The sequence below is a fragment of the Aplidium turbinatum genome, chromosome 2, assembly GCF_918807975.1.
Source record: "Aplidium turbinatum chromosome 2, kaAplTurb1.1, whole genome shotgun sequence".
Classification (NCBI taxonomy): Eukaryota; Metazoa; Chordata; class Ascidiacea; order Aplousobranchia; family Polyclinidae; genus Aplidium; species Aplidium turbinatum.
In genome coordinates, this window is record NC_137473.1 from 20,515,933 (window position 1) to 20,528,901 (window position 12,969).

The window sequence follows — 12,969 nt, forward strand, 5'->3', positions numbered from 1 at the left end:
AAAAATGTTTGCGGAAACTGCGATCAGCGAGGGTTAGGGTTAGAGAGTATAGATTACTCGATTGTTAGAGTTAGGGTTAGCGGAAACTACAGAAAAATGTTTGCGGAAACTGTGATCAGCAAAGGTTAGGGTTAGCGGAAACTGCGGAAAAATGTTCGCGGAAACTGCGATGAGCGAGGGTTAGTGTTAGGGTAAGGATTACGGTTAGCGGAAACTGCGATCAGCGACTTTGGCTTTGTGCTGTTTTTCTCTCAATCTTTTCAGGGGGAAAATTTTTAAATGTTTGCGGAAACTGCGATCAGCGACTTTCGCTTTTTTTAATTTTTTCTCTCGATCTTTTCAGGGTACGAACTGAGGGTACAAACTGTTCAGGGTACGAACCAGGTTGCATCCCTTCAATCCACATGTTTTGGTCAATTCCTCTTTGTCATGAGTTACCGGTACCAGGGGGGGGGACTTGTATACCAGCTCCCAATCGCGATAAAGCAGTTATTGCGTGGTACAACTATTCTATTGCAGGACGTGGCTCAGACTTCAACAACGCTAAGTGATCATTTTAGCATTGTTGCAAGTTTAATTCTATTTACTTGTGGTATCGTTATTTGTATTTTGGCCTCCAAGCGTGCAGATTTGGCTGCCGAGAAGGAGCTCTCGGTAGGCCACGATGGCTGCAGGAAAAAAACACGAGTTTTAAGGCCTGTATAGGCCAGGTACCGTATATGTAGTAGACCAGCAACAGTAGCCAGACGAACTGTACGGCAACACATTATTAATGAGAAGTTTTCATAACTACTCCACATGTACTGTTTGTTTTAAACAGTTTAGTTAAATCATTCCAAGCTTGATTTTTTTTTGAAAGATTATTTCCATCTGTATTTTCCACGTCTAGATTTAAGTTTTTGATGATGTCAATAAGCAGTTGGAGTTCAGAATCGTTGTAATTTAATCCTCTTGAAATTTTTGTTAACATAAAAGATAATGCAATTTATTTCAAAGGGTTACGAGAAACTGTATAAACTATCTAAAAGATTTAATACATGTAGCCTAACACAGAATCAATGAAGCACAACAGCAGTAAACTCGCTAATTACGTAACTTGCCTATTGAATTTAAAGCAATACCGGTACCTAGTTTATATCTTAGCAATACTTATTTATGGCATGTGAAAGAAGTCCGGTTATTTGATAATATATGTTAAAGCCAGCTACAAAACAATCAGCAATATGAAACTGAACTTCCTAAAGTCCAAGCATTCTATGGGAGTCTTTCTGTAAACTATTATTAAACTGAAACTTTGCCCGCAATCAGGCTAAGACAACAGTCACCCATGATTGAACATTAAAAAATATTGAAAAAGTCTCGTGCTTTTGCACCAGATGGTATATATATTTTTTTAAATGCTGTAACAAACCTCCTACTTTTAATAACCTAGCTCCAGTATGAGAACACTTTTTTCTTCAACAAAGGTTTAAACCACCTCTCCAGGTGCCTTATATTTTTCGGCTTATAAGCCTTGCTAAAGTATAGGTCTGAGTGCTTCTGAATCGCAAAATCAAATCTCAAGATCGCAAAATCAAATCTCAAGATCGACTTGAAGCTGCATGCAGTGCTTCCACTTTTACAAAGCTAGATTACCACTTGTATTACCACATTTGTCCTCAGATTACCACATTTTTTACTGTGATTTTTCACCCGATCTTAACCGCATTTCGACTTACTTTTACATTAACACAGTGGCTATTTTTACCCATTTGTTGCCATAGTTACGATCAGGTGTTGTCAGAGTTAGGATTAAAGTTAGTAAGGGTTAAGGTAAGACTTAGGAATAAGGTTAGGGTTTTGATCTTTACCCAGAACTAAAAATTTTTCTAAAATGCAAGTTTTTGTTTTCAACAGCTTTAAACGTTTCTCAAATTACGACAAAATTCCTTATCCGGCAACGCTATTATTTGGTTATATTTACACTATATAGTGTAAAATAAGGCCTAAAACAACTACCGTACTCAATTTATCAACAAAACGTCCGAAATAAGAAAGCAAAGTACCAGTAGCTTAGCCAGAAATTTTGAAAGGGGGTTTTGACGCCGCCGGGCTTCGCCCGCCGGCCTCTTTGCCAAAGGCGACACCCAGCGGTGGGGGGTCTGGGGGGCCTCCCCAGAAAATTTTAAAAAATTACTTTGAATTTGGTGCATTCTGAGAGCATTTTCAACAAAAATGTGGGTATAAATATTCCTGTAAAATGGTGCTGTCTGGTGGCATAGCAAAAAAATAGGAAGTGGCTATTTTTCCACAATCAGGTGTTGCCAGAGTTAGGATTAAAGTTAGGAAGGGTTAAGGTAAGGGTTAGAGTTAGGAATAAGATTAGGATTTTGATCTTCCCAGGACTAAAAAAAAATTCCAAAATGCAACTTTTTGTTTTCAACAGCTTTAAACTTTTCTCAAATTAGGGCAGAATTCCTTATCTGGCAACACTATTCAGGCTATTATTACACTATATAGTGTAAATATAGCCACAGCCAAAAAAATAAGATCATGTTTTCTTGGGCATTTTTCGGTAATAAAGCTAAGTTTCTATGTTTTCTTGTTGCTAATTCCTGGCTGAGATATTTGAATGTTTAGTATTCGCAAAACTCGCTCTTTTAATGCAGTTTCATTTAAAATTAGGCAAACTTTGTTTTAGAGACATAGAGACTGAAAGCATCATTCTCAATATCGTGACATCACACGCGTGCCAAAGGGGGGATTGTAACCTCCAAACCCCCCCCCTGTCTACGCCACTGCAAAGTACTGTACTTGATACCGCAGCTAGAATCTGAAAGACATCTTGACTATGAATACGATCACATGATCACCCTACCTTCAAAGTCAAAAGTCAGGACGCATTCCAAAATCAAACCGAAAACAGCGGAACATGCTAGTCACATGCTGTTATAAGTAGTTTTTTGCATACCTGTTCGATTTTGGAGGACAACAGTTTAAATGCTCTTATTTATTGATAGTATTTTATGTCAAATTTTCAAAATTTATAATTTCCACATTTTGGCAACATTTCCACACAAAATTTCCATATTACCACATTTTTACCACAAATTTTTCATTACCACATTTTTACCACAAGCATGATGAAAATTCCACAATTGTGGTAATTACCACAAAAGTGGAAGCGCTGGCTGCATGGCCCAGGCCAGAAGTTTGGTTTCCCAACTCCAGTTCCAGTACTCCACCCTTATTTTGATTCCGACCAGTGATGCCAGGTTATTCATTAAAAACAAGCAAGTACGGTAAATCAAAAAAGCAAGCCCAAAACAGGCAAATCAACGCAAAAACAAGCCCAACAATATGCAATGCAACTGTGGCACCCTGCATTTCTGCTTAGGTCTTTTCACCGTTTGTTACCGTCGTGAAATTGTCGTTCTTTTGCATATATGTAACGCTACCCAGGAATTCAAGTAATTGTGCAGTTGTGCTTCAGGATTGTGAGGAGTGATTCGGAATTTGCGTTCCTCTCAAGAATTTGCATGCCCATAAGCTAAACGCATTCTTGCAACGGGCAGTTTCAATCACTTATATGTAGTTTTTCGTCTCTTCAACGTTATAGTCTACAGATGCTGGATGCTTCAGCGGCTATGTAGCCTATATCGCGTCCTGGCCTTCAAGTCAACACAGAGAGTATTATTTTTGGTGTAGAAAGTATGTCAGAGTCAAGGATATCTAAAGAAGGGGATGTGAAGGCTCACAGCGATTGCCTTATTCTTATGACAATATAAGGGCGGTAGTTTGTAGCGCGTAAAACATGCAGTTCTTTTCACAACTGCAGAAAGTTTTGTTGTGCAGCTGGTACAGTCAGCTACAGAAGAGAGTTAGTAGCCTAAATGTTACATAGAGCATATTTAAAGAATAGCCTACCGTACTTGTTTGGAAAGACAGTTGAAAGGTTACCAGTTAGCTGTTTTTCTTAACAAATTCTTTGCAGTAGGCCAGATGTAGGCCTAAAGCAAATAAACGGGTATTTGAATTAACAAGTAGGCCTAACCATGAGCATGCAGTGAGTAGCCTATCCAGGCCTGATGCTAATAGCGCAAAGCAGGTTATCATAACAAGAGTTATTAAACTACTACCGGTGCCAATTGTCATTTTGGGATAAACAGAGATTATTTACAATAAACAGAAGCCCTTTTATTGTCAGACGCATTAAAAGCCTTCGTATCCCCTTCTCTAGATATCCCTGGTCAGAGTACGGCAAGGGCGCGGGAAGTAGGGGTGCTCAAGGGGTTTCAGCCCCCCCTAGAGCTAATTCAGCCCCCCCTGGAATTTTGGATAATTGCTTCAGCCCCCCCTAGAAAATTCTGATAATTTAAGGTACGGTAGGTACATAACATATTTTCAGAAAATTATTCGAGCAATAATTGCTACGATGAATCGATCGAGTTCCTATTACGTGTGATCGCGCTCATCATTCGAAATAAAGAGTCGTCAATCACAGGGAACTATACCTCGCAGTAGCGGTTCCAGCCACCCTCCCTACTAACACGACGTTCCATCGTTTATTGGACATCATTCTGCAGCCAATATTCACTTTACACTTACAGCATAGAACAGCAAGAGATCTGGTTGTTATAACAGAGTGCGGGCCAAGCTTAAAGCATTATGCCTCGGATCGTTATACATTCACTGCAGTACCGGTAATCATGCTCTCGATTTGATTTTGCAAGACGTTGTAAAGGAGGTGAGGCTTATTGCCGATGCCTTAAACTTCGTTCAAGGCAGTTGTAATTCGTGAATCGTCTAAACGTAAATCTTTATTCATGTCGTTTTTTGGTTCCGATGAAGTTGCCTGCAATTTTCTGGGTTTGTGTCCTACTCGTTGGTGCGTTCGTGCTTCTGCCCTCGTTCGTGCTGTTAAGTGCTACCCTCCCCTGTTGCAATGTCTGACCGACATGACAGAAGATAGTGCAATGGAAGGAGACGCACGTGCAAAGATAGCCTATTCAGCTTGGTAAAATAAGCACACACGATGCGGCTTTATTTTGCGATTACCTGCAGAGGTGAAGTTTTTCAGCCTGCGGAAGCCGTCGCTAGACAGCTCCAAAACAAGAAGATTTCCGCTTCTTCAGCTTTGGATCCATCACCAGTTTCCGCAAACGGATCAAAAATCTTAGAAAAGATGAATCCGTTTCCAAGCTTGTGGAAGCAGCGAACGTCCCAGCGTCTGCCACTAGCCTAAAGACGCCAAAGGATCTCCGAGTGAGCAAAACTTCAGCAAAATTTTGAAACACAGAGGAATCGGATGCTTTGTGAGAGAGAGAGAGAGAGAGATATTGTTTATTTGCCTTTCTAATACGACTCGATATAAAGAAACACAATTACATACAAATCAAAATATGGCAATAGAAAGGTCTGGCAGCACCGAACAACCTTGCGGTTAACCAGTCAAGGTGCTGCCTGTCATCAGTCATCTTACATTGCAGCATCAGACATTATAACTGTATCAATAAAATATAATGATGGATGGAACAGTAGCTTCGAAATCGAATTGTATATATAAGGTTTTGTAGAATATTGAATCAAGACCAGCTGGGAAAACATGAGCATATAATGAATCATATCGTTTAAGAACACAAATACGAGGTTACATGAGATAAAATAATTTAACTGAACGATTTTAACGATTTAATAAGAACTTAACAAGGTAATTTTATAAAGTTTTTTAAACAAAACTTTGTCGTCTGCGGGAGAAGGAGCGTGGAAACGGCAATAGCCTACATCAAAGCCCTTGAGTCGTTCAAGCTGAGCTTGATCGAAGATTCGACCAGGTGGATCTGCTTACAGCAGCCACCAGAGAAAAGGCCCTTCTGAGCTGTGCAAACGGTGAGGAAGGATCTGATACTGAGATCAGCTTACCGGATGCCATCAGAAAAGATCGCCTAAAACGGAACTTACCTTGCTCAGCGATGCTGTATAAGTGGAAAAACCGCAAACTCCGTTCAAAAGGTTGCTGAGATACCGTACTATCGCAACCAAACCCTCCAACACTGATCTTTTCAAAGAAACGTGAAAATTCGTGGAGCTCTGCCTTTGCCTCCCAGTTCCAGCTGCATCATCAGAAAGTTCTTTTTCTGCTCTAAGACGCCTGAAAACGTGGTTGAGAAGCTCAATGACACAATACAGACTTACCGTACTCATCGTGCGGTGATGTAGGCCTATGTCCACCAAAACATTTTGAACACTGTCGATGTCAAAAAGCTCATGACACAGTTCATATAAGTTAGAGAAAAACCTGAGCAAAAAGCAATCTTCGAAAGAGTGTGAGAACTCATTTCCACAAACTGTCGTTTTCACATCACTTTCTAATTTGTTCGTTTACTTTTTAATTTCCTGAACAGCTGCTTTGTTGTTGCCGTTCTTCGTTTCTTACAACTTACAATGTGTGTGTTTTGGCGTCGTTTTACACACAGGAGGGACCTATAAAAGCTGCTACCAGTGTTAAACGTTCTCCTACACAAGGGGGGTCTGGGGGGCTTGGCCCCCCAGAAGCTCACAACACTAATGGCAGCTTCAGCCCCCCCTAGAGAAAAATAGTTCCCGCACCACTGCTCACCGCATTTAAGAATTAAAAGGGGTGGATCAACTAACCCAGTGGCTCAACTAACCCGACCTTCCCCTACGCAGAACATGTAGCCTAATTATTATGAAAGAGAGGCGTGCCAGAAAAAAGGTTAAGAGCCACTGTTCTAAATCGTAGCAATTTGGTTTCATTTCGAAATCGTAGCAATTTGGTTTTGTTAAGCGCTAAAAATTATGAAATGCAGAAGAATGTTGCATCATCCGACTCATGAAGACAGTGCAAAATGAGCCACCTTGCAGAATACAGAGCCTATAAAGTGTTTGGTCAAGGTAGGCCTACATGAGCTACAGTTTTGCGGAGGAGTATTTCAAGCAAAATGCGACCTATTTCAAAATTTCTGCTTCTGTTACATAATTTCTTTATGCCTAAATTTTCTTTTCGGGTTAAACTTCTCAAACAAACAAAATGATTTACTTCAAATACCTCAAGCTTATAGTGATTTGGTCACTTGTTCTTAAGCAATTAAACTTTGTTTTTAATAAAATAGCCCAGATGAGGGCCACTTTATTAGGTGAGGTGGGCATTATTATGTTTATCAGATCGGTGGGTACTCATTTGACGAAGATATCTGATTGATTGAATTTTTATCTTCGGAAAGCTTCTTTGTGAGTTTAATCCTGGCAGTTCCACATACTTGTAGACTATGTAGAGTAGAGGCTTTGAACCACTGACGCAGACCCGTCACTGAGATTGTCAGAGTGGAGTTTCCGATTGTTGAAGTCTTGTTGCCCGTGAATTATTCCATCCATTAGATTCCGCTGACTGGAAAGCAGTTTTTAACGTGCGTTGCCCAAGTGCACACTCCGAGAGTCGAACCAGCGCCGCTTGATCTTGAAGCTCCTTCGTTTACGAAGTCACACGCTATCCAACTGAGCTATCGGAGAGGATAAAGCGACTGTTAGGAGCCTATCAACAAATTGCAGATCAACTTCAGATTGTTCGTGGTTATTGGAAAATTTCTTCGCAAGCCGATGATGGTTCAAATTACTGATGCTAAAACCATAATTGTTCAAAAAATATTTAAAAAGCTGATTAATATGACATTGTATGTTCAAAGGATTGTATCAACAATAATGCAAGGTTGTAAGATATTTGCAGAAGTTTTTATCACCATTCTGGCGTAGAGTAAAAATAAAACTAACCAAAAAACAGCCGCTTTCGCAGAAAACGCAGGTCACAATTAATACGAGCCAAATCGGGCAGATACGCCTCTAATCTGGCAACTCTGCTCAGCGTTTGCATGTCTCCCTATTTCACGTTGCACTTCAAGCTCAATGCTGTTGCATTTCGTATTGATCAGCGGCTAAGGCTTGGCTAGAGAAATAGTAATTACTCGCACATTGCTTTATTTTGTACATGGTAACAGCAGTGAACCTCCCAAGGTTTCAGCATACGTAAAAGGCTAATTGAATGAAAAGATCATGCGGTAAACAATTTCCTCTGAGACACGCATTTGTGAATCATTGTTATTTGTTACATTGCGAGAAGCAATAAACCTTCAAAACTACTGTACTGTATTTCACAAACAACCCAGCGTATAGAAAATGTCGCAATTCCAGTAAGTCCTGGACAATTCTTGGATGACAACGCTGGGGATGGACCAGCTCGCACAGACCAATACTACATTATTAACTCTACTAGTGTCCAAAAATTCCCCTGGAATATTATTTGTCATCACTATTCACTACAATACACAAGCTTCATGATTTGTTGCTAATTTTATTGAAAGAATCCGCCACAGAGCAATGAATAACGGTCTGCGCAATTACATGTAACTATTTAACTGAATCAAAGTGGCATGTACAATCCATTATATCATGTTCTGTCGCCTCCAAGTATCAAACGATTGCAAGGTAGACTTGTACAACATACACACATTCCAGTAATGAGTAAATTGTTTAGTGCTTGAAAAGATCAAGCTCATCGATTCCCCACTTGTCTGTTGAATCTTGGAGAAGTTTGTAGTGCTGCCCCGTGAGAGGACAGCGACCTCCGCCTTCCAGCGTTACCCAAAATCCTTTTAAAGGTCCGCCCTGGTGATCCGCACCTGAAACAAATAAAATGAATCACGTTGTAACTGCGGAAAGCACCGATCAAGAGTCGTGAAAATAGTGACTTTTTTTGGAGACACTTTCGGGTTTGCCCCAACCGCTGTTACTTAAATGATTAAGCGCTTTATTTTGTGAACGAAATAACGTCAAGATCAAACGACGCTGGTTCGAGTCTCGGGTTGTGTGCTTGAGCAATGCATTTCAAGGACTTCAACAACAATCGGAAACTTCACTCTGCCAACCTCGGTGACCGGGCATGCGTCAGTGGTTCAAAGACTCTACAAGTATGCGAAACGGTCATGCTTAAGCTTTCATAAGACTTAGCCTACTCAGTTCGAAGATAAAGATTCCCAAAATTAATCAATGGTGGTGTATGATTGATATAGATGTCATTGGAAGTCGTGATCTCAAAAATGTTGCTGCAAAAAGTAACCTCTCTTACTGTACGCTTTCCATGACAGCATCGACTACTCTATGTTTGAGAAATGGGTAAATGCTATAACCTTTTTTATTAAATAATACAAAAGAAATTTCTCAGTAACTAACACAGCAGAACTAAATCATATTGTCACACGCATTAAGCTAAGCGAATCCTTGTGATACTGACGCATGATCAAGTAAAAATTTTTGATATCTCTTTCACTGACCTTCAACGAGAACATATCGTCTTGTGTTTCGGGACGGAACAATAAATGGATCATTTTTTGTTCCTAAACCCTTAAGAACCGTTCGTTCATCACGGTTTTCCACCTCTAATGGATCTTCTCCCACCTTCTTTGCATCCATGATGATCTTCTGGTAACCTGTCACATGATCCTCCTGTCGCGGCATTGGCTTCTCTGAAATAAATTTCAGTTGCTTTATGACTGCACTTGATAACTTTGGATATTTGCATTTTCGTTAAATGTCTTAACTTTTAAAATGCGCAATTCCTTGAATGTGAACATTGATTGGGTCAATATTTTTACCTGCTTCAAACTTCTTTTTTTTATGTATGCAATGCCACAAAGATTTCGAAGTAGTTGGGTGAAATGCTCCAATTATAGATAAGTACTTACAACATAAATTTTAAGTAAGTGGGTTAGCATTAGCATGGACTCAACATGATAAACACTACCGCTTCTGAGCCCAAACATTTACATGAAAAGAGCAGACCAAGAATCGAACAGTCCTTTCGGAAAATTTCAGTCTGAAAACTGTTTATTAAACTACTCTAGTCTAAAGACTCTAAAATCAAGGGTCTCTAACATCCGCCCAGCAAGGACTTTTGGTGCCACCCGGAATGCATTTTAACCTTAAAACAATTAAAGTACATATTTTTTCTATAGATTTAGAAATAAAATTCACTCTACACATGCTCAAAAAATCTGAAACTGCCCATCAAACTTTACACGAAATATTACCATTATTACTGTCACACCATTTTATTGCGTGCGAGAAACTCGTATTACTAGATCACATTGCCTATTTACTCCTTGTGTTGTTATCCCAAAAGTAATCTTGGTATTTGGTAAAATCTGTTATTCAAGAATTTCGTTTTTCTATGCTTTTTGAAAGTTGATTGGAAGATTTTTACTCTCCAGTCCAGGTCCATTTCCATCTTTACTGTTGTTACTTCTTTTTCTTGTAATCTAACTTTCTTGGTATTCTTACTACCTTTTTTATTGTGTATTGAGGCCCACTGGTTAATTCATGAGTGTCATTTCGGCCTCAGAGAAACTTGAGTTTGAGACCCTAGCTCTAAATCAAGTTTTTTTAAACCTTGTCTTAGCCGTGTCTCGGCAAACGATTATGCAAGCCACAAGCAAATCCTGATACAATTCATACCTTTAAGTATGGTAGTATATATGATTGACTGATGGGTCTACTTGTCTACTTTAACACCAAACAGGATTCGATTTGGGGTTTTTAGATTTTGATCCAATAAAATGATTGATATTCTTAATCAATATGCAATTAAGCAATTTCGTTTATACAATCAAATACCACAGTATTGAGATATAATTCAGCCAAAAACCAACTACCAGTACTTTTATACAGTGAAAAACTTACTGAAGGCATCAAAAAGACCACATGTTGTTGAAGACACATGCAATTGTCGACTTCTGCTAATTTGTTGGATAAGTTGAGGAAGACGACGAAGAGCCATGATAATTATATTACAAAAATAAGTCTGAGCTGTAGAGCAATAAAATGAGCCATTAGCTGGCAAAGCACAAGCGATGCAACAACAAGCACAGATAACAAATTACTACCAAGTACATTAGATTTAATCAGTCATCACCTCAAGGGGATTAGAAAGTGACAAATCATGAACATGTCAAATACAATCAGCTATATTCTAACAACTCTTATGAATGCTTTAAATTTCCAAAACATATACGGTACATACTGTTTTGCTGGTGTAACATACAGTTGAGTGTTTAGGTCAACGGTGGGCAAACTGCGGCTCGCGAGCCGCATGCGGCTCTTCAACATATATTTTGTGGCTCTTGTATTGAATCGTAATATTACAAAAAAAATTAAGATTATTTTAAATGTGTTATCTCGCGCTGTCAACCAAGCAGTGGCGTACCTAGGTTATGGCAGGCATGGCTCGAGTCGTGGGCACCACATTGATAGGGGCGCAAAAATCGGTTGCTAAAAATTAAAGTTTGTGACTATACTTTTTTCAAAATCTAATTTGCGCCCAATAGGCAACACAATACAAAGAGCAAAAAGAAGTCTCTCTTTTACTGTAGCCATTGTTAAACAATGGAATTGTGACGTTGCAAAAGCAACATTGTGCCTCTCCTGGCTCATTTTGCGCTCAGTCAGCAACAATTGGAAGTTTAGTAAAGTCGCTAAGCAGCGATTAGTTGAAGCCTAGAAGTAGCACCAGAACTTACTTATTCATTTTTCTAAGAACTTATAAATCTAATCTGTTGTATTTGTATGACTTCAACTTGGCCTGACCAGAGCACTCAGTCTGTTCTAGGAAGAAATTAGCATTAAAGTATTATTGAGCCTATAAGCATGATTATACGAAATTTTGAGACCAAGAATTATGCTAGGTATGATTTATTTTTACGTGCTGTGCTGGCGCTGCTTAGCACTTAGCAGTCTGAAGTTTTGAGGTTCATTCACAAGCTGTGCTTTATGAATAAACGGTACCGTACTTTTACCTAACTTCCTCAAGTTATCAAACGGATAAAAGGAACCCAATTCGTAGTAGAACACACCAATATTGGGAATGATTTGCCATCGATTTTTTCAATCTCTAGTTAGCATACAACCCAACGGTTACAAAACCCGCCGACAGTAGGGTGCATCGTCTCCCGCTTTTTTTTGAAATTGGTTTCGTAACATTGAGAAGTGTGTTCCACTTCAGGAAAAACTCAGCCAAAAAAAAAATTTTTGTTCAGGGACCCCCCCTTCCACTCGCGCATGCCCCCCCAAATTTCGGACAGAAAAATCGCCATAACTCCAAAACTAAAATACTTAGACATGAAGTGTTTGGTATTAGATTTATTGTAACTACAGACGAAATCGGTTAATAGTATACTGCTTAAACGTATCAACCGTTTATTTGAATCAAAACCTGAAATCCCAAACCAAATCCAATCTAATGTTAAGTAAAAACATCGGTTAAACGAATACCGCTTAAAAGAATAAGTCGGATAAAAGCATCAGGATTTGCTTCTAGTTTGCATACTTCATTCATTTAATCGTATAATTGTGCCTGTTAGCGAAAGGAGAATGTCTCTTTTTTTGCTTCACATAATTGTCTGCAATGTTCAAAGGCGAAATGAAGCAGAGGTGAGACATACGCATGCGATCAAAACAAAGACAAGTGTCTGTAATCCCAGGCCATAATCTTATGTGCTAGACATCGCACTACAAAGAACCGATTTTCGCACAGCTGGGCTTCATTAAAACAGAAAAGCAGACAAAAGGAATAATCACACTTCCCAATAAAGAAGTTTAAATGCTTTTGATGTCATCCGTCGGCGACTGGCCTTCCAAGGAATGGACACGGACAAATTATTTCGGCTTGAGAGGGAAGTGTTGGAAAGCATGTCCAAAAGTTTAAACCAAAAAACTTTGGAGAATTTTTTTTTAATTGCTGAAAAAAAATAGCCTACTGTTGTGAAATGCAGTGCGTAATTTCATTTGTGCACTTTCGTTCAGTTGAAGAACATTGCAAATTAATTATTTTACCAGACAGCGCAAAAGACTTGAAAAAAAAAAACTTTGCGATTTCAAAACAAACAAAACACAAACAGCGCAAAAGACTTGAAAAAAAAAACTTTG

At 39.1% G+C, this 12,969-nt stretch overlaps 1 protein-coding gene across 1 annotated transcript; it reads right to left on the bottom strand.

Annotated features, from left to right (window-relative positions):
• Positions 1-8,324: 8,324 nt before the first annotated feature.
• LOC145765105 (cytochrome c oxidase subunit 5B, mitochondrial-like) lies at positions 8,325-10,850 on the bottom strand. Its single transcript, XM_082576857.1, has 3 exons — positions 10,729-10,850; positions 9,324-9,515; positions 8,325-8,672 (listed from the first exon to the last, which is right to left on the bottom strand). Exons 1-3 carry the CDS (start codon positions 10,823-10,825, stop codon positions 8,524-8,526), a joined length of 438 nt encoding a protein of 145 aa, XP_082432983.1. The 5' UTR covers positions 10,826-10,850; the 3' UTR covers positions 8,325-8,523.
• Between the last annotated feature and the right edge of the window lie 2,119 nt (positions 10,851-12,969).